General features: G+C 37.1%; 1 protein-coding gene across 1 annotated transcript in view; it reads right to left on the bottom strand.

Annotated features, from left to right (window-relative positions):
* The window catches only part of LOC142358674 (WD repeat and HMG-box DNA-binding protein 1-like), a 56416-nt gene extending 33133 nt beyond the window's left edge, over positions 1 to 23283 (bottom strand). The window contains exons 1-3 of the mRNA XM_075410174.1: positions 23008 to 23283; positions 20690 to 21509; positions 19747 to 19958 (exon numbers count right to left, since the gene is read on the bottom strand). Coding sequence (XP_075266289.1) covers positions 19747 to 19958; positions 20690 to 21509; positions 23008 to 23280 — 1305 coding nt within the window. The 5' untranslated portion in view covers positions 23281 to 23283. The remainder of the gene's footprint in view (positions 1 to 19746; positions 19959 to 20689; positions 21510 to 23007) is intronic.
* Positions 23284 to 23646: the final 363 nt, after the last annotated feature.

Genomic DNA, 23646 nt, shown 5'->3' on the forward strand with positions numbered 1-23646 from the left:
CAAAAGTACTGAAACTTTCAACAGAGCCAGCAAACATTGTCAATCGTTTTCTGGTAAACAACAATCACAACATTAAAATATTCAACGTGCCCACTTGAATGCTTCGAATCCGACCCAAAATTCTAGTATAGATATTTCAGTATTAACCAAAATACGAAATTGGTATGTGATTAGCGGATCAATAGGTGAGCTGGATAATAAGTTATTGATAATTAGTAACTTAATAAATTAAGTTGGAAAACTCAAACGTCTCTTCTTCTTGTCCGCAGTTTTGAAAGTTGCCGAAAGAAGTCCTTTTCCCCCTTTGGTCTCAGTAGTCAACAATTGAAGAGGAGTGTGTTTCCTTTGGGTCGCAGTAGTCCCCAAAGTAAAGATGAGCAATTCATAGGTGGCAGATGATATCCAGAAACAAATAGAAGCAGTTTAATGGTAGCAGTTGTCCTTAACTTCATAAGAAATGCAAAAAAATTCTTGGAAAAGATCTTCAAAGTAGACCCAGCATTTAAGCAACCAGTCTTCTCCGCTTTTTTGCAGCCCACTTTGACTGGTCGCAAAGCATTTTAAAATATAAAATAATAACTTGTTTTGCAAAAGTATCAATATAGATTTAGTTTGTTTGGTTTTTAGGTTTCATTTGTTTGTAAAACTCCACACATACAAAAAACAGTTCAGGAAAGTTTTCTGGTACCTTGATTGTGATTAAAGGAGAGCTAAAACTTGCAGAAAAATCGCTCGAAGTCATATGAAAAAAAAATTGAAAGCAATTATTTGGTCCAGTTTAACAAATCAACGGTACCCTTGCGCGGACGCTTAGTTTTTCCTTTTTTAAAGCCAATTTTTGGCTAGATTTAGCAGCACAAAAAACACAATTAGGACTCTTGTTTTAGTAAAAAGTTGCGTCGCTTTTTTTGAACGAAAAGAGCTAGACTGATTAGCATACATAAATAGAAGTTTTTTAATTTACCTAGAAGAGTTGCACCGTAAATTTCGAGCGTTTTCTACCTTTACTTTACATAGTACAGATCAATTACAAGTCGACTGCAACCTGTTCATCATGATGACAAAAGAAAACAGCCAGAAGTTACAATACGCGTTCAAAATGGCTGAGCTCAACAAGAAAAATCAGCTCGATCTCCTACAGACATCCGTTGAGCAGAGACAAAGCTTCGGCACTCTTTCTTTATTGATCAACAAAATCAAAGAGAGTGTTGAAGAGATGAAGACACCTCGATGGCATCATGATGGAAACAGAAAGCCTCTAGTAGCATAAACTCAGTCATGAAACGTCACGCGAATTTGATCTCTCGTCAGGAGAAGTTGGAAATAGAAGTAAACAGTCTCGACGATGATGTTCAATTGAGCCTATCACCAACTCGAGTACTCGATAACATCAGCTGCGTAGCACAGTCATCACAAAGACAACTCGAGTCGCAGCGATTGACACCGGTTTACCAAAAAACAGAAGAAAACAACATGGCAGTAGAGAATCCTGCCAGCGATGTCTCCCCTCCAGTGCCCCCAAGACCGGCGAAACCATCGTTTTTCATTCCGCAAGAAAACAAACCCAATCTCCTCTCAAAATTCACCCAGAGCAAAACACAATTTGCTCAGGATACTAGGGATATGACTGAAGAATCAGTAAAAAAATTTAACGACCGTTGAACACATAAATGAATTAATGTCGTTTTTAGCAGCCCCAACACCAGCATCAACCCTATTATCCAGAGCAAACATTCAGGACAGATTCGTCTTGAGTAATCCTCAATCCCCAGAACACAACGTTGTTCTCAGATATCGAGAAAAAATTTTCAACCAGTTTGCTTCAATACAACAACCGTCCATTGCTAAGAAATAAACTGCGTCTTTATTTCCTGTTGAATCTAATAATAATCAGCGGGAATTGATTCACTTACCATTGGAAAATTGCCCCAGTTCCCTGATTTAAAGTTGATCACATCGCAACACCCAATACTCCATTGAATATAACAACAGCTGCCGCAGTTAGACCGAAAGATTTATCTTTTATTCCCTGAAATAGCAAAACAGAAGGTCAAAGTACGCAACGTTTTGCATTTGATTTTCAAAGCACACTTCAACATCACAGCTCAGCTGACAAAAAAACAAACCAAACTTCAAATGCATTTAGAGAAAATGAGCAAACGCTTCAAACTCAATGTCATTCTGAAAAAGGAACAAAAAAAACGACAAAAATCACCGTTCCCAATCCACATCTTTTTGAAAACTATAGTCACCTTCCTGTGCAATTTGACAATAACCAGTTTTCAACTGCCTAAAAAGCTTCAAACAACACTTTGATAATTTTTCAAACCAATCGAGACCAGAAAAGCGACATTGGTCCCATAAATGTCCTTAACTACGGTAGTGCAACGAAAAAATTCTCAACAAAATCGAAACGAACAATATCCAACTGCAGTTCAATTCAGTAGTTCAATTCAAACACAAGAACGAAGCAATAGGAAAATTTTCCCATCCAATACAGCATTGATCAATACTAGTACAACCCTCGTTAGTTGTACACCATCACAAGCACTTCATTTTCCACCTACTCCGGAAACACAATTTACAAATTACCAAACGGCCATCTTTCCTCAGATAGCTCAACAAGTTAGCCAACTAAACGTTTCGAGAAACTCGAATCAGCTTCCAAACTGGCCATGTCACGGCAGCCACCAGTTTCAGCCACGAACTGAAATACAAACAGAAAGAATCCCGTTTGACCACCATTTCAATTTACAAACCACAAATAAGACTTCCATTAAACTTCCACCTATAACAATTCCAAATTTCAATGGAAACCAACTGAAATACCATGAGTGGATAAACAGTTGTTTCAACATTGTCCACAATATTATCAGTCTTACAGATACACACCGTATAACATACCTCCAACACTCGGTCGTAGGAAAATACTAGGAAAAAGTTCAAGCTTAATGGTGTGATTCTGCTTACCCGATTGCTTTGAAAGAGCTTATGAATCACTTTGGGGACCCTAGCATTGTTGTAAATGCTTTCATCAATCAATCGGAAGCCTGGCGCCCGAACAATGATTTAAAACAGAATTTTGTATCTTTTGCTTTTCTCAAACGGTTAATGCAAGCTTTCGATTATTTAGGTTTCAAAGCTGACTTGCAAAGCTCAACATTGATGAAAGGCAAAAGAAAAAATTCTACACAATATTCTGATTAAAGGGACGGAGTATACAATCACATCAACTGGTAATCGGCCATTACTCTCTGAATTCCAAAAATGGCTTGAAGTACAGGCCCAAGTATGCGACAAAAACAACAGAAAAAGTTCATAAACAGTTTAAAAGTTACAACACTTTCGGTCAAAACAATAATATCAGCAGAAATAAAAACAACACTGATAACAGGAACAGCAATGCTATGAATCAGTTCTCTAATAATTCAACAATTAATTGGAAACAGAATTCATTGCACTCAAGTCGCCCTGCAAACCAGCATGGTCAACCGTCCTTTCCTCCGCGTGAAGATACTGATCAATCAAACAAGTCTTGCGAGAAATGCAAAGGAAGTCGCATACTTGCTAAGTGGCCTGAATATAAGAGTGTTCACCAGAACAAAGGTATGAAAGTGTAAGGAAGAACAATCTTGGCTCGAACTGTTGAAGCAACAAACATTTTGAGCAGTCCAGTACGTCCACAAAACGATGCCAAACATGTAAAGGATTTCATCACACAACTTTGCATGATCCTTCTGAACAAGTTAAGCGGCCCATCCCTGCTTTCTTAACAAGCAATCCCAATCAGCCGACAAAAATCTAACAAAACACCAAACACAGCCATCTTTCCAACAACAAAATCAAAACCTGAACAAAATGAAGATAACTCAATAGACCAATTAGCAGTGTAAACAAGGGAAAACTCAACCTGTCACAACAGTGAAGATTTGATCCGGAGCGCCAAAAGAACGCTCCTCATTCTAGGATCGAGAAGACCGTCCTTTGACACTTTCTTCACAATAATTGTGGAAACAGAATCAACCCTCAATTCCAGACCGCTGACTAACGTTGCTGAGCAACCTGAAAACGAGGAACCCTTGACTCCAAACCACTTTCTTATCCAGCGTCCCTTTAGTAGCCTGCCACCAGGACAATTTGGAGATCAGAAACCTGCAAGCCCGAAGACATGGAAGAACAATCAGAAGCTGAAGAACCATATATGGCGACGCTTGGTGAAAGAGTGCCTATCTGCCAACCCTTAGTCGACGGCCAAAAAAGCAACGATCGACCTTTCGAAGTGGACGACATCGTTTGGGTGTTGAAAGACCAAACAAAAAGAGGCATTTAACCACTGGGAGAGTCATGGAGACAACACCAGGACGAGATGGAGAAACAAGAGTCGTAAAGGTAAAAACGGCTCACGGCACGTACGTTTGCCCCGTTTCCGGTCTCGCACGCATTTTTCTCAGTATTTTTTTTAATTTTCTTCGCTCCGGGTTTAGGCAACGTGAGTTGCCCCTTTCCCACAAATTGTTATACTGATGTTATTGACGAAATTCCAGCCGAATGTTTCAGAGCCATTTTCAAAGAAGATGACAAACGATTTCAGTCAACTGATGCCTCCGAAAGCCCTTGATGCCCCTTTTGTGGCCTTGCAGCATGTTCCCAATTTTATCGCAACCTTCAAAGCGATTCAAATAAACCGCCAAAATTGCAACAAAAACTTTGACTCTTTTGTCCAGTTACTTGAAACTTAGACGTTCTCTTTTAACAAATGATTAGACTAGAGATATGTTTTAGAACAGCCCAAAACTCCTCCGATTGCTCAACAAGTTAGCCAACTAAACGTTTCGGGAAACTCGAATCAGTTTACAAATTGGCCATGTCACGGCAGCCACCAGTTTCAGCCACGAACTGAAAAACAAACAGAAAGAATCCCGTTTGACCACCATTTCAATTTATAAACCACAAATAAGACTTCCATTGAACTTCCACCTAAAACAATTCCAAATTTCAATGGAAACCAATTGAAATACCATGAGTGGATAAACAATTTTTTCAACATTGTCCACAATAATATCAGTCTTACAGATACACACCGTATAACATACCTCCAACACTCGGTCGTAGGAAAAGCCAAGGAAAAAATTCAAGCTTAATCGTGTGATTCTGCTTATCCGATTGCATTGAAAGAGCTTATGAATAACTTTGGGGACCCTAGCACTGTTGTAAATGCTTTCATCAATCAATCGGAAGCCTGGCGCCCGAACAATGATTTAAAACAGAATTTTGTATCTTTTGCTTCTTTTCTGAAACGGTTAATGCAAGCTTTCGATTATTTAGGTTTCAAAGCTGATTTGTCAAGCTCAACATTGATGAAAAAGGCAAAAGAAAAAATTCTACACAGTATTCTGATTAAATGGAAGGAGTATACAATCACATCAACTGGTAATCAGCCATTACTCTCTGAATTCCAAAAGTGGCTTGAAGTACAGGCCCCAGCATGCGACAAAAACAACAGAGAAAATGTTCATAAACCATTTAATAGTTTCAACACTTTCGGTCAAAACAATAATAATATCAGCAGAAATAAAACAACAATGATAACAGGAACAGCAATGCTATGAATCAGTTCTCTAATAATTCAACAAACAATTGGAAACAGAATTCATTGCACTCAAGTCGCCCTGCAAACCAGCATGGTCAACCGTCCTTTCCTCCGCGTGAAGATACTGATCAATCAAACAAGTCTTGCGAGAAATGCAAAGGAAGTTGCATACTTGCTACGTGGCCTGAATATAAGACTGTTCGCCAGAACAAAGGTATGAAAAAGTAAGGAAGAACTATCTTGGCTCGAACTGTTTAAGCAACAAACATTTTGAGCAGTCCTGTACGTCCACAAAACGATGCCAAACATGTAAAGGACTTCATCACACAACTTTGCATGATCCTTCTGAACAAGTTAAGCGGCCCACCGCTGCTTTGTTAACAAGCAATCCCAATCAGCCGACACAAAATCTAACAAAACACCAAACACAGCCATCTTTCCAACAACAAAATCAAAACAAAAGTACTGAAACTTTCAACAGAGCCAGCAAACATTGTCAATCATTTTCTGGTAAACAACAATCACAACATTAAAATATTCAACGTGCCCATTTGAATGCTTCGAATCCGACCCAAAATTTCAGTATATATATATTTCAGTATCAACCGAAATACGAATCCTCCTCCTGAATGGTATGAACAACTACAAATACTACCAGTTTCATTTGTAAGTGTTTGACACCTACGCCTTGATTGACCCCGGAAGCCAGTTCACCTTCCTGCTGGATAAAGTTACTAACTTTCTTGAGCTTCCCTGCGAAGCACAAGCATCAACAACTTTGCAGTACCTCAACAATGAACATGAAATGCCGCTGTCAAAAAAGTGAAACAATGACAGTAACGCCTTTTGACAAAATCATTCAGCAACATTGCAAGAGCCTATAGCACGCCATGTCTCAATGCATCATCCGCTAACAATCTTGACCTCAATCAATTATGCGACACCTTCAAAGGACTTAGTCATATTTATTTCAATGACATAGCCAACGGTGCAATAGGCGCGGCTCCTTGGTGTCAATAAGTTTGCTTTCACGTACCGTCGATGTAATCCAAAGTAGCAAAAAGCGTCACTTTGGCGTCAAAACAAAGCTTGGTTGAACTCTCGCTGGAGAGTACGAGCTTTTTTCACAAAACAATGAACGCAAATAAGCCCCAGCGACAACCATTCGTTTACCATGTCTGCCGGAAAGACATTGAAGAAGAACCGTTGGACGAATTGGTTCAAAGATTCTTGAAGAGAAGCTGAAGGTACATTACGCGAACAAAATGAAGACAACTCAATAGACCGATTAGCAGTGCAAACAAGGGAAAACTCAACCTGTCACAACGGTGAAGATTTGATCCGTAGCGCCAAAAGAACGCTCCTCATTCTAGGATCGAGAAGACCGTCCTTTGACACTTTCTTCATTGTGAAAACAGAATCAACCCTCAATTGCAGACCGCTGACTAACGTTGCTGAGCAACCTGAAAACGAGGAACCCTTGACTCCAAACCACTTTCTTATCCAGCGTCCCTTTAGTAGCCTGCCACCAGGACAATTTGGTGATCAGCAACCTGCAAGCCGGAAGACATGGAAGAACAAGCAGTTGAAGAACCATATATGTCGACGCTTGGTGAAAGAGTACCTATCTGCCAACCCTTAGCCGACGGCCAAAAAAGCAACGATCGACCTTTCGATTCAAAGTGGACATCGTTTGGGTGTTGAAAGACCAAACAAGAAGAGGCATTTGGCCACTGGGAGAGTCATGGAGACAACACCAGGACGAGATGGAGAACAAGAGTCGTAAAGGTAAAAACGGCTCACGTCACGTACGTTTGACCCGTTTCCGGTCTCGCACGCGCTTTTCTCAGTATATATTTTTTATTTTCTTCGCTCCGGTTTTAGGCAACGTGAGTTGCCCCCTTTCCCACAAATTGATATACTGATGATATTGACAAAATTCCAGCCTAAAGTTTCAGAGCCATTTTCAAAGAAGATGACAAAAGACTTCAGTCAACTGATGCCTCCGAAAGCCCTTGATGCCCCCTTTGTGGCCTTGCAGCATGTTGCCAATGTTATTGCAACCTTCAAGATGATTCAAATAAACCGCAAAAATTGCAACAAAAACTTTGACTCTTTTGTTCATTAACTTGAAACTTAGACGTTCTCTCTTAACAAATGATTAGACTAGAGATATGTTTTAAAACAGCCCAGAACTCCATCTATATAAAAAATGCCCAGTTTGTCAAAATTAAGTTCTTCCCACTTCTGCACACCGCCTGATGGAAGCGAAAGCAAAACATACCTCACTAAAGCTATGTAGAATGATGAACTCAAAAAGGCAATGATTCAATCGCTCACAGAGTGAATCAAAGAAAAATAACTACCGTCTGACGAATTGCTCTCCTGTGGCAGACGAAGGGTTGCTTTGGGTTGTAACTTAGCTTAAGCATAGGGATGCTATCCTCAGTTTTCCAGGTATATGGGAGCGCCTACAGTTCGTGAGAGGGGTGGGGTGACGGGTTTGGGTAAGGTCTTTTAAACCTCACCCATTTGCATTTAGCAACGGAGCGTGAATAAAAAGCAAAGCAAGAAAATATTGCAAAAGCTCGGATATGGGGATGTTTATAACTTGGCATCAGTGTTAGCCCTAAAGCCCAGATTGCTGATGCGAGTACGGAATTGCGAGATGATGCATGCTAACGATCCTGTCGCACTCTGGTGTTTTTTCAAGAGCTTGAATTTATAGGAAAACGATGGCTTTGTAAAATTTGATATTTTCTTTTCAAAAAATTAAAAAGCTGCTTTCGGATAAGTTGACAATGCAAAAGAAAAAATGCATTGCCTCACAGCTATGACGAGGTTTACAAAAGCAAAGCTGCGAAGGAAAAAAGATAGAAACGCTGATAAAAATACTCAAAATCTGCTACAGTCCAGTTCATTAAGCCTTTGTGTTGATGAAAATTAGAATTTTTGAACACGTTACTGTACATAAATTCAAAATTCACCTCCTCCTGTACACCGAACATTGATTTGGAAGCACACAGAACATTGATTTAATGGACCACTTGAGTTTTTGGTTAGATTCGGACTGTCATTTTTATGAAACATAAGCTCTATAAGTGAAAAGCGCTATAAGAGCTTTTTCAAAATTATTATTCGAAATCAAAAAGACTCCAAAACTCAAGAATTACGGCATATACTTTTGGCACTATTTAGATGCAGACTATTGATCTGTAACTAGTTAGGAGTTCAGAAGTCATTTTTTTAGTGAGGTAAGTCACGCAACTGACCTAAAACCAGTACAAAAACGTCACGCACACAAACTTTAACTGCAAGGCAGAAGAAATCACCGAAATTGAAAGTCAATTCCACCAAGTTAGGTCACAAGAATCATCGATGACTATGAGTCGATGACCTCGAACGGACCTCGAATCATCGATGACCTCGAACGGACTATGAGTGAACTGGAAGAACCATTTCCAAAAAAAAATCAGATCAAATTTTTAAAAAAAAACTGAAAACCAATGTCAAAATGCCGCATGCGAGAAAGAGAAATTCGGTTCAAATAAAACACTAAGCCTGGAATGCACTATGAATGGATTGGGAAAACAATTTAGAAAAAAAATCCGATCCAAAACATCGAAACTGTCAAAATCAAAGTAAAAATCATTTTTTGAGTGAGGTGAGTCACTCAATTGACGTAAAAGCAGACAAGACGTCACGCAGACAAATTTTAACTTCAGAGCAGTAGAAGTCACTGAAGTCATTGCAAAAGTCAATTCCAAGAAGTCAGGTCGTAAGAATCATCGATGGAGACGACGATAAAAAAAAACCCACGATGTCCCCAAAAATCGCAGATATCGCTTCGCGACTATTAATCAACAAAATTCATTCCGAATTTGTCCAACTCTTCGAACCTATATCTTCAAATTCAAAATTTCACTTAAATCTACCAAACAAGTAACAAGAGCTAGCAGAAAACAGGCTACAATTAAGAGACAAGAAAAAAACTAGAAAATATAAAACAAAAAATTTGTCAAAAACTTCGAAAAGTAGCTCAATTTCTTGACGCTACTAATGTCCTCAAAAACAAATTAATGGAACTCGAAAAATGACAACAACTTTCAACAAAAATGCAAATACTACAAAAATTCACAACGAATTTTGAAATTATTCCCTTTTATCAACGTTGACAACTGAAATCAAAACTAATCTACAAAACTGAAGAAACAAAAAACTTCAGAGTTTTTGGGCTCAATCCTCGCGAAAATGACCTTTTCATTTGAAATTTAGGCGTTGCCAGCAACTTCAGCACTCTAAAAACTTGAAGGAGCACAATAGCCAGCCTCGATATTCTGATGAAACTAAATGCCAACTGATGGTTTCCTGTTTATCCTGTTTCCAAAATTCTAAGTAATGGAAAAATGTGTGAATATATCTTTTAAAACAACATAGCAGGACAAATCCTCAATTACAACCTTAACACTTGAATCAACCAATCAACCGGAAACTAAAAACTCGAGATGGAGAAACAAGAGTCGTAAAGGTAAAAACGGCTCACGGCACGTACGTTTGCCCCGTTTCCGGTCTCGCACGCATTTTTCTCAGTATTTTTTTTAATTTTCTTCGCTCCGGGTTTAGGCAACGTGAGTTGCCCCTTTCCCACAAATTGTTATACTGATGTTATTGACGAAATTCCAGCCGAATGTTTCAGAGCCATTTTCAAAGAAGATGACAAACGATTTCAGTCAACTGATGCCTCCGAAAGCCCTTGATGCCCCTTTTGTGGCCTTGCAGCATGTTCCCAATTTTATCGCAACCTTCAAAGCGATTCAAATAAACCGCCAAAATTGCAACAAAAACTTTGACTCTTTTGTCCAGTTACTTGAAACTTAGACGTTCTCTTTTAACAAATGATTAGACTAGAGATATGTTTTAGAACAGCCCAAAACTCCTCCGATTGCTCAACAAGTTAGCCAACTAAACGTTTCGGGAAACTCGAATCAGTTTACAAATTGGCCATGTCACGGCAGCCACCAGTTTCAGCCACGAACTGAAAAACAAACAGAAAGAATCCCGTTTGACCACCATTTCAATTTATAAACCACAAATAAGACTTCCATTGAACTTCCACCTAAAACAATTCCAAATTTCAATGGAAACCAATTGAAATACCATGAGTGGATAAACAATTTTTTCAACATTGTCCACAATAATATCAGTCTTACAGATACACACCGTATAACATACCTCCAACACTCGGTCGTAGGAAAAGCCAAGGAAAAAATTCAAGCTTAATCGTGTGATTCTGCTTATCCGATTGCATTGAAAGAGCTTATGAATAACTTTGGGGACCCTAGCACTGTTGTAAATGCTTTCATCAATCAATCGGAAGCCTGGCGCCCGAACAATGATTTAAAACAGAATTTTGTATCTTTTGCTTCTTTTCTGAAACGGTTAATGCAAGCTTTCGATTATTTAGGTTTCAAAGCTGATTTGTCAAGCTCAACATTGATGAAAAAGGCAAAAGAAAAAATTCTACACAGTATTCTGATTAAATGGAAGGAGTATACAATCACATCAACTGGTAATCAGCCATTACTCTCTGAATTCCAAAAGTGGCTTGAAGTACAGGCCCCAGCATGCGACAAAAACAACAGAGAAAATGTTCATAAACCATTTAATAGTTTCAACACTTTCGGTCAAAACAATAATAATATCAGCAGAAATAAAACAACAATGATAACAGGAACAGCAATGCTATGAATCAGTTCTCTAATAATTCAACAAACAATTGGAAACAGAATTCATTGCACTCAAGTCGCCCTGCAAACCAGCATGGTCAACCGTCCTTTCCTCCGCGTGAAGATACTGATCAATCAAACAAGTCTTGCGAGAAATGCAAAGGAAGTTGCATACTTGCTACGTGGCCTGAATATAAGACTGTTCGCCAGAACAAAGGTATGAAAAAGTAAGGAAGAACTATCTTGGCTCGAACTGTTTAAGCAACAAACATTTTGAGCAGTCCTGTACGTCCACAAAACGATGCCAAACATGTAAAGGACTTCATCACACAACTTTGCATGATCCTTCTGAACAAGTTAAGCGGCCCACCGCTGCTTTGTTAACAAGCAATCCCAATCAGCCGACACAAAATCTAACAAAACACCAAACACAGCCATCTTTCCAACAACAAAATCAAAACAAAAGTACTGAAACTTTCAACAGAGCCAGCAAACATTGTCAATCATTTTCTGGTAAACTACAATCACAACATTAAAATATTCAACGTGCCCATTTGAATGCTTCGAATCCGACCCAAAATTTCAGTATATATATATTTCAGTATCAACCGAAATACGAATCCTCCTCCTGAATGGTATGAACAACTACAAATACTACCAGTTTCATTTGTAAGTGTTTGACACCTACGCCTTGATTGACCCCGGAAGCCAGTTCACCTTCCTGCTGGATAAAGTTACTAACTTTCTTGAGCTTCCCTGCGAAGCACAAGCATCAACAACTTTGCAGTACCTCAACAATGAACATGAAATGCCGCTGTCAAAAAAGTGAAACAATGACAGTAACGCCTTTTGACAAAATCATTCAGCAACATTGCAAGAGCCTATAGCACGCCATGTCTCAATGCATCATCCGCTAACAATCTCACCGAAATTGAAAGTCAATTCCACCAAGTTAGGTCACAAGAATCATCGATGACTATGAGTCGATGACCTCGAACGGACCTCGAATCATCGATGACCTCGAACGGACTATGAGTGAACTGGAAGAACCATTTCCAAAAAAAAATCAGATCAAATTTTTAAAAAAAAACTGAAAACCAATGTCAAAATGCCGCATGCGAGAAAGAGAAATTCGGTTCAAATAAAACACTAAGCCTGGAATGCACTATGAATGGATTGGGAAAACAATTTAGAAAAAAAATCCGATCCAAAACATCGAAACTGTCAAAATCAAAGTAAAAATCATTTTTTGAGTGAGGTGAGTCACTCAATTGACGTAAAAGCAGACAAGACGTCACGCAGACAAATTTTAACTTCAGAGCAGTAGAAGTCACTGAAGTCATTGCAAAAGTCAATTCCAAGAAGTCAGGTCGTAAGAATCATCGATGGAGACGACGATAAAAAAAAACCCACGATGTCCCCAAAAATCGCAGATATCGCTTCGCGACTATTAATCAACAAAATTCATTCCGAATTTGTCCAACTCTTCGAACCTATATCTTCAAATTCAAAATTTCACTTAAATCTACCAAACAAGTAACAAGAGCTAGCAGAAAACAGGCTACAATTAAGAGACAAGAAAAAAACTAGAAAATATAAAACAAAAAATTTGTCAAAAACTTCGAAAAGTAGCTCAATTTCTTGACGCTACTAATGTCCTCAAAAACAAATTAATGGAACTCGAAAAATGACAACAACTTTCAACAAAAATGCAAATACTACAAAAATTCACAACGAATTTTGAAATTATTCCCTTTTATCAACGTTGACAACTGAAATCAAAACTAATCTACAAAACTGAAGAAACAAAAAACTTCAGAGTTTTTGGGCTCAATCCTCGCGAAAATGACCTTTTCATTTGAAATTTAGGCGTTGCCAGCAACTTCAGCACTCTAAAAACTTGAAGGAGCACAATAGCCAGCCTCGATATTCTGATGAAACTAAATGCCAACTGATGGTTTCCTGTTTATCCTGTTTCCAAAATTCTAAGTAATGGAAAAATGTGTGAATATATCTTTTAAAACAACATAGCAGGACAAATCCTCAATTACAACCTTAACACTTGAATCAACCAATCAACCGGAAACTAAAAACTCTACAGCAACATCACACTAAAGAGTCAGCATCAAGTCAAAAAAGCACCTGACCCTATATGCGCAGAAATGACAATAAAAATTAAAGACAATCAGAAAATACCATTTCCCAAGATTTACTGTTTTAACAATTCTTAAAAACAAAATTAATTAATGAGAGCATTGACTGAACACGTCCCTACAATGAGCACATAATAAAACAGCCTTGTGGGGAATAATTGACACAAAAATCAAAGAGGCAAAAACAGAAAATTGGCAAAAATCAAAAACTTTGAAAACCAGTTGCGCCAAACTAGGAGAATATCATAACTACCAGCCAACATCCTTAACCACAACAAACCCTATTATTTTAAAAGCCATAAATATTAAAAGCCAGATATAGAAAATAGTATAAAACAGGAAAACATTAGTCAAAAACTTTTAAAAGTAGCTCAAATTCTTGACGCTACTTTTGTCCTCAAAAATAAAATAATGGAACTCAAAAAATGACAACTTTCAACAAACTGAAAAATGCCAAAATTACAAAAAGTCAACGAATTTTGACATTATTTCCTCAAAACCAATTTCCTTGACGTTAAAAACTAACCAATAACCCATCGTCCAGCTTTTAAGAGCTCAATGGCCCCTATAGACAAAAAAAAACTTTCAAACATAACAAATTTCAAAAAACGGAATGAATTGAAATAATTATTAAAAGGTTGCCTAAATTCTTATTAATAATATCTTGCCCTTCATTAATTAATTTGCCCTTAATTAATTTAATTGCTCTGAAGATCGCCAAATTCGAAAGAAAAACTCAATGCTTAAAATTCGAGTTATTATTATATTCAAAGCAATTCCCGTCTCTCTAAAAAGACATCCAGCATCCAACCTTTAAGCCCTAAAAAGGGTTGCATTTAACCCTAGAGATAAAAAACTCAAAAAATGAACTTTCAAAAATTTTAAACAGTTGAACTCAATATCATTTTGCTTGTTTAAGATTGCATTGGCAAACTATATAGCTCACACAATGAAAAGAACATTATGGCGTGCAAATAACCTTTATCAACGAACAACCGTGAAATCAAAACTAGTCTGAGAAAACTCAAAAATGACAAAAAACATCACTGTTTGGGGCTCAGAGCTCCTGAAAATGACCCTTTCAGCTGAAATTTGTTCATTGCCAGCAGATTCAGTACTCTAAAAACTTGAAGGACCACAACAGCCAGCTTAGAGACTCTAATGAAACTTGACGCCTACTGGATTTTTCCTGTTTATACCATTTCCAAAACAAAATCATGGCAAAAGGTGTGAAAATATCTTAGCAATCATAGTGTAGAATTGAAAACTCACCTAAGGTGGTACGGGGCCTTAGCCTCCAAATTCCACAAAGTGATAACAAAATTGCCAAATTTTTCTCTTAGTTAGCCCTCAAGACGACTTCAGTTCTCTTAAAGACCTTCTTCCCTAACTAAATTATGAAGAAAAACGGGCACAATCCTACACTTAGAAGTTGAATTACAACAGTTATTTCTAGTAATTACGCCGAACAAAATTATATCAAAACACGCCAAAATCTAGATAGTTACTCTGTCTTAACAGAAAGGAGAGAAATCACTTACAAAATTAAATTAGAAAAAAGCTCTTGAAATATTATAAAATCAAGCGGTAAATATACTCCGCAAATGTAACTAATAGAGATATAATCAAGTCCCAAAAAATCACATCGTTAAAACAAGTTTATCCACAATTTAGTAAACAACCTCTAAATTGAGCTCAGAAATCTAAGTATCATTAAGGTTCTAAATCCGTTCGGTTTAGACAAAGTCAGAACTGCCATTATTAATCAAGATTAATATTTGCTGAAGAAACTGCTTATAAAGTTCTGACTTGCTTAGCCAATATTCTTTCGTTCTAATTTAATTGAAAATTTCTGAGGAATAAACCAAGTTTAGTACTTTGCAATAAAGTTTTCTTAATTTTCCATTCGAATCAACTAATCGCCCGGAAACTAAAAAGTCAAAATCAAGTCAAAAACTTCCTGACTCTATATGCGCAAAAATGACAAAAAATTAAAATCAATCAGAAAATATCGTTTCCCAAGCTGTTTTAAGAATCCCTAAAAATAACAAAAAATTAATGAAAATATTTACTCAACGCGGCCTTACAATGAGTAAATAATAAAACAGCCTTGTGGGGAACAATTGACAAAAATCAAAGAGGCAAAAACAGAAAAAAGGCAAAAATCAACAATTTTGAAAACCAGTTGCGCCAGACTAGGAGAATCTCATAACTACCAGCCAACATCCTTAACCACAACAAACCATATTATTTTAAAAGCCATAAATATTAAAAGCCAGATATAGAAAATAGTATAAAACAGGAAAACATTAGTCAAAAACTTTTAAAAGTAGCTCAAATTCTTGACGCTACTTTTGTCCTCAAAAATAAAATAATGGAACTCAAAAAATGCCAACTTTCAACAAACTGAAAAATGCCAAAATTACAAAAAGTCAACGAATTTTGACATTATTTCCTCAAAACCAATTTCCTTGACGTTAAAAACTAACCAATAACCCATCGTCCAGCTTTTAAGAGCTCAATGGCCCCTATAGACAAAAAAAAACTTTCAAACATAATAAATTTCAAAAAACGGAATGAATTGAAATAATTATTAAAAGGTTGCCTAAGTTCGTATTATTAATATCTTGCCCTTCATTAATTAATTTGCCCTTAAGTAATTTCATTGCCATGAGATTCGCCAAATTCGAAAAACTCATTACACAAAATGTGTGTCAAGATTATATTCGAAAGATTTCCCTTCTCTCTAAACACCCCATTATTTAATCTTCAAGCCCTAAAGAGGTTGCATTTAACACTAGAGACAAAAATACTCAAAAAATAATAAATTTGAAAGTGTTAAACTGAATTTGCGTCTTTAAGATTGCATTAGCAAACTATATAGCTCACAAAATGAAAAGAACAGAAATAATGGCGTACAAGTGACCTTTATCAACGTTGACAAGCGTGAAATCAAAATTAGTCTAAAAACTCAAGAAGACGAAAAAAGTCTCGGTTTCAGGCTCACAGCTCCTGAAAATGACCTTTTCGTCTGAAATCTTGGCGTTGCCAGCAGCTTCAGCGCTCTTTAAACTTAAAGGACTACAATAGCCAACTTAGAGACCCTAATGAAACTAAACGACTACTGGTTTCCTGTTTATCCCGTTTACAAAATTCAAAGTCATGGGAAAATGCGTGAAAATATCCTTCAAAACAACATAGCAAGAGAAATCCTGAATTACAACCTAAACAGTTGAATCAACTAATCAACCAGCAACTAAAGATTTTACAGCACCATCACACTAAAAAGTCAGCAACAAGTCAAAAAAGCACCTGAGCCTATATGCGCAGAAATGACAATAAAAAACAATCAGAAAATATCATTTCCCAAGATTTACTGTTTTAAGAGTCCTTTAAAATAACGTTAATTAATGAGAACATTGACACAACCCGTCCTTACAATAAGTACATAATAAAACAACCTTGTAGGGAATAATTGACAAAAAAACCAAAGAGGCAAGAACTGAAGAAAACTGGCTAAAAATGAAAATTTTGAAATCCAGTTGCGCCAGTATAGGAGAACCTCATAACTATCAGCCAACATCCTTTATCACAACAAGACATAAAAATTTAAAAGCCAAAAATTAGTTTTAAACTGTTCTAACGGCTCAAAAGGGACAATAGAGCTAACAAATGAATGGAATATTCACAAAATCACTCAAAATCTTTCAATCAACAACATCTAAGTGAACAAAAACGTTAGTATAACGTTGGAGTCAACAAAATGACTCAAAGTACGCCACACTAGAAAGCCAATAACAAACTTTTGTCGTCTTTGAGACTGAGCAATAAGACCACAAGAAAAAAAAACTTAATACCGAAGATCAACTTTTTTCCCAAAGTGATTATAACCATCACTCTAAATTAACATCTCACTGACGCGAAAAAGCCGAGAAAAGTAAGGCCACATCTTAAAAATGCCGAAATCGACTCGAAGTAAAACTTAACTTACGCCCTGGCCAACCTCTAGCAAACCAGGCAAAACCAATTCCTTCACTATGTCACTGAATTTGAAAAAAAACAGGGAACAATTTAGAAAGGAAACAACAATATGAAAACATATTCCTGGAATAAGTTGCGACCCCAAAAACAATTTTCGAAAACCGAAAAACTAAGAAACTTTGTAAATTTTTGTTCAATACAACTGCACATCTTAAAAAATGCATAACAAGCGATAAGTGTGAAAAAAGGAGTAAAACTGCAAAAAACTGCTGAATTGATTAAATTATTTTATGAAAACGTGAGCTATCAAATAATTAATGGTTTTCACTAGTAACAAGAAACCTAGCAGTAGCGCAAAGTGACCAATTGAACCAGAAAAAAAAAGTATGAAAAAACAGAGGAAACACAGTGGACAAAACTTCAAATAGGCGGAAAGATGCTGAGATGTGGTAAAAGATGCGGAAAGGAAATGCTGAGCTGTTGTATTTTAAGAATATGTTTAGCTTATTTCTGCTTCTAATAGCTGCTCGCAAAGATCCTTCAATAAGAGTCAAACGCACTCACTTGACCTTGTCTCTTTGAATTATACCAAAGAAAAGTCAATTTCAGAGTGAAAAAATCATTTTTGAGAATGAGGTAAATCACGTGTGACCAAAAACGTAATCATGCGAATGAACATAAAATTTCCACTAAGAGTGAAAAACAAGGTCATGCATAACTGAATACAATACGTCACAATACTAGGGCCTTATTTCTTCTTGCCTTCACTCCCTCACAATAGATTCCACTAGTTGTAGCGCAAATCATTTGAGCTTGTAAGTCATTCACTAAAGATTTTAGTTCACAGTTTTTACTTTGTTTTTTTTTACGATTTCAAGAGTACTTGAAACACGAAAAGTCGCCGGTGAAAAACGTTTGAAGTTCAAGACCACAATCTTCTCGAGAAAAAAAATAAAATCCTCGACAATCGGTTATATTTTCAGTGCTTCAAATTGACGGCAATTTCGCACCCCTCTAGAGAATATTTTGCTCGAGAAAAGTCAATTTAAAAATCTGGCTGGCATAAAACTTCAACAAAAAATGAATCAATATAATGAAGGGTTGGAATAATAACTACCTATATAATATTAATTATAGTTAATATAAAAAAAATAGAAATAGTCGACAACCTAACGTACCAATCCACAAAAAAACACTTAATGTCCTTAGCTAAAAGTACCAGTCGTACAAAAAAAGTTACTCAAAAAATTACAAATTGTATCCTCATTTCTAGATCAAATATCAAACATAGCTGGCCGATTGCCATAAAATAGCCGCGATAGCTTTGTTGATCTCCAGTCACAACAAGAAAGTAAAAAAAGTACAGACCGAAAAAAATTTTATGAAGGGCTGAGATGTTCAGTTTTGACTAATAAAATGTATAACTTATTGCTGCTTCTATTAGCGGCTGTTAAAGAAACTTCAATTAGAGTGATATACACTCATTAGACCTTATTTCTTTGAAAAAAAGTCAAATTCAGAGTGAAGAAGTCATTTTTGAGAGTGAGGTAAGTCACGTGTGTCACCAAAAATTTAATCACGCGAATGAACAAAAAATTTGCTCCACTAATAGTGAAAAATGACGTCATGCACGCAATTCAGTTGAAATTGCATGAGCGAATGAACAAAGCAGATTTGAAGTGATTGTGACGTCATATGGTCGTAACAAAAATCTTGTCGACGAAATAAAAATTTTATATAATAAAATTATTTTCTATTCAGTTCTTATTCTAAAACAAAGAGAAGGCCAATAATAGCCTGAGCTATGGCTTTGCTGCTATTAACAAATAGCTCAAGATTGCACATAAAACTCTAATGATTCAGATGGTCAAAAATGCTCCCAAACAGACAGTTACTTGTTAAGAACAACCACTTGGTTAAGAACAACCTGCGGTATTGACTTTCACACCCTGTTTTAAATACACTCCAAAAAAATATCGATAAAAACGCTCCACCAATACTTCTCTTCGAGTCGTAAAAAGACAGCACACCAATACAACCCAAACATTTTGAATTGTAAAAAATAACTTGGATTGTAATAAAAAAGACAGAGCACCAATACAATCCAATTCTTGGATTGTAAAAATTAGGAGGCGCTATAATAGCCGGCTGAGAACATGAGGGCGGCTATTAACAAATATTCACAACAAGGTAATCTTGTCAGGAGTTTCGTTCAAGAGCACCTTCGCATCGAAATTGATTTCTAATAGATTAATGAAATTGTGATCAGTCGATGTGCTTGATCAGTCTAACCAACCTGCGATCCTCTTGGTTGTCCATCGCCACCAGCCTCTGCATCGACATCTTCGCCTTCGAGACCCCTCTCCATGTTCAAGGTGTACGAGTGCTTGATCTGGTCCAGCGAGATGCTTCCATCATCGCCATCGTCATCAGCTGCATTGACGTTGCCATCCACACCATTTGCCTCCTTATGAGTTTTGACCATCTCGTTCAGTATATCATCAGCGCCTAAGTAACCAGCGTTAATGACGAATCGTAATTCAACTTGAATACGTTAAAGAACCAGGCCACTGTATATCCCAGCAGTAAATCAAACGTAACTATTTCACTTAGAGAGACTATATAACTATACGTTGTCAACCCATCACAATGCTTACCAGCACAGAGACAGCTCATTCACTATTATTGAGTGCGCGCATATCCGACAGTTCCTAACCAAGAATCCAATTAACGCACTTTTTATCAGAGAAATCTTTTTATTTTTATATTTTAACACATCTCGATACAATAGTCATCATATTGACTTACCGGTGAACAGACAAAACAGTCCCGAATAGCAAAATATTCTCAGACAAATTAGTCCCACGAAAGCAGACAAAACAGTCCCAACTAAACAGAGTTAAACATATGTACACCAATTCACAACGAAACCCCTTAAGTTATTTAAATGATTGTACTTCAATGAACAAATATTCAGCTGATTACAACTTAGTTTTTGCCAAATTAGGTATTTAGAAAAAAGATTTTGGTTTAATCCTAATTCATATCAATTAAAAACAAATTATTCAGAAGCTTGACTCATAAATTATGCTTGTTAATTGTTTGTAGATTATATATACAATTTTTTCGATATTTATTAGGGACTATTTTGTCTGCTTTTATTGGGCTATTTTGTCTGGGAATATTTTGCAATTTGGGACGGTTTTGTATGGGATTGTTTTGTTGGGACACGGATTTACCTTTAACAGTTTCGTTTGCAATGCTTTGAGAATGATTCTTTGCCTCATTTGCAACTGCCATTCTCTTGGCCTTAACAGGGACACAATTTGTGTACAGATACACCATTCCGATTTCATCAGCCACTACGAAATCCACAGAGTTCGGCATCCACAAAAAAGACGTTACTTTACTTTGTTTCCCTTGGATACAGCGCAACACTTTACACTGATTCGAGGCAAATTCAACCAGCAAGACATTTGTATTTTCCATTATAAATGCAATCAAATTATTTTCATCTTTCCCTGATACTGCAGAAGAGCTCTCAACCTCTTTCCCGTGCCAACAAACCATTGAAACGTAATCAGGAATGAGATAATGAGTAAACGTGAACTTGGGTGATTCTAAGAAGTTTTGATGACGACGGTCGTAAAACTTGACGCATTTATCTCCAGGCACAACTAAATGGGTTCCGCAACTAGGCTGCCAGCAACATTGAGCCATCACCTTTGAGTTCTCGACATCGTTGCTTTTTGGAACACAATCCCAAGTCTTGATGCATTTTCGATCGCCACATTTCCACACTTTAACAGTCCCGTCACATGAAGATGTGACTAAATAGTCCTCAGAAGGGTCGTAGCATACACTGAGAATTGGACCGAGATGACCTTCAAACGTCTTGAATCTATGTGGTGATGAAAGTTCCACAGTTCTGACAGTGCCGTCGGCAGTGCCAATGGCCGCAAACGATTTGTCGTGATTCAAGTCTACACAGAGAGGCGTTGACTCAAACCGAACAAGAAGTCCCTCTTTCTCAAACTGAGGATAGCTGTAGATTTGCACCTAAACAAGCCGAGCCCATAATTTTTACCGGAGAAATACTAACCATCTTACAAGCGCCGCACAAAGAGGGATGCATAGCTGATTTAAAGACGACTGCCACTTTTCACACTGAATGGTTTGCAGTTGATCTCGACTTTTCGCGAAATGCTAAATACAGTGATCTAAAAATTTGAATTGCTCACTCACATTTTTTGCAAATATTATTCCATCTCTCATGAAACGCACTTTGATTCCAGGCAAACCAATTACCCCTGTGATTAAAAAAGTGGTTATATATTGGGTACTTCCTAGTTACATGACAATTTACCCAATGCTGTTATAATCTATTTATTCCCCTTTGATCTTTTCGTTCAATAATCCGATTACAAATAGCATTCGGTATTACAAGCATGTCTTCATACGGTGTCAGGACAAAATACCCAATGCCAAAATACCCAATGTGACAAAATACCCAAAATATACCCAATATTTTATTCTAACGTTCAAACTATCAGAACGATTATTTAGCATAATATTTAGTTAGTGCGTTTGGCCATGCCTCAGCGGCCCGTGGGACTTGATATGAAACTATCACAACCGAACATGGGATTAAACTAGCAACTTAATTGCGAGAAAACATGCTTGTAAATTTGAGTGCTAATTTGTAATCGGATTATTGAACGAAAAGATCAAAGGAAATAAATTGGGTATAATGGCATTGGGTATTTTGGCACATTGGGTATTTTGGCATTGGGTATTTTGTCATGTAACCCTTCATACTTGAGATAATCTAATCTCTAGTTCGTTGTTGACAGTCTGATATCATGTGCCACGGGCCGCTGACGCGCGTCATGGCTAAATGAACTAGTCTTCGGTTAAAACTTGATGAATATACTCTACAATGGTAAATAATGTCACTTAGATACTATTATGCCTAATAGTTGTTGTGATAGTTTGGAACAATTGAGTAAAACAGAGTAATTTCGGGTATTTTGTCGCACCGGGTATCTTGGCAACTGGCATTTTATTTGTAGTCAGTATCCAGGTCCTAGTATTCAATGATTGGCAGAAAGAAAGGATTTAAAGAAAATACGAAAGTGTTGTAAAAGCCATTGAGAGGTTATTAAACTTTGGATGAAGCCGAGATGTTGCAGAACTCCACGAGGGCGCAAAAAACCGAGTAGTGAAAATTTTAACAGCAGCGATTACAACAGTTGCACAACTTACCCTTGTTGTGCTGATTAGGCAAAATTTCGGGCACTCTTCATATAACAACACTAGCGGAATTCTGTACCTGCAGCCCCAAACACTGTTCTTCAACTGTTCGAAATCTTTCTAGTATGCACCAGGCGGCAGCAATTTACTTCACCGATTAGGTATGCAACTGTTGTTATCGCAAAAAGAGCTCATTATCAACTAATGCTTTTTGCTTTTGATTGAAATCCAAAAACAATTTCTCGTGACGTACAAGAATACAGTCGGACGCTGACGGCACAAAAGATCACTAAATTCAACTCACTGTCGAGTTATTCAATCCCACAAATGCCATGTCATCAGCGACTTTCAGAAAGGACACGTTCATGCTAGAGTCATCGCCGAAAGACTGGCATTTGGGCTCTCCAGTCTCAATGTCATGAGGCTTGAATATGTAGACCTCGTTGTCAGACTGGTTGCAGGTAATCAGGGTCGCTGAGCCCTCTTCGAAATCCACAAAGGTATGCCCATTCGAATGTAATGTGTTCTTCAAATGCGGCCTTACTATATCAACGCTCAAATTGGAATCACCACTCATGCCTATTCTGAAGTACAATTTTGTCGTTCCCTAAATTGATAAGAACTTCAATTAACTGTGAGCAAAATTATTTTCAGAAACTTAACATTCTCTGATCAAAAGAGTTGGTTTTATCTCAAAAATCACAAGTTCATCTCAAGAACAAAATCTTTATACAGAGAGAAAATTGATTGAGGTATATAATGTTTTGAATCGCAAAAATGGTCTAAAAAAGAACGACTTTCCCCGTCATTGTCATGACAGCATAGCAAAGCAATTGGGCTAAACAAAGTAAAACGAAAACTTTCAAGTTCTCAACAGAAAATTTTCATACATTGTAGAAACTTCCATGATCCAATATGAAAAAGCTAACCAGTAGATAACAAT

The sequence above is a fragment of the Convolutriloba macropyga genome, chromosome 2, assembly GCF_964194025.1.
Source record: "Convolutriloba macropyga chromosome 2, txConMacr16.3, whole genome shotgun sequence".
NCBI classification, from domain to species: domain Eukaryota; kingdom Metazoa; phylum Xenacoelomorpha; order Acoela; family Convolutidae; genus Convolutriloba; species Convolutriloba macropyga.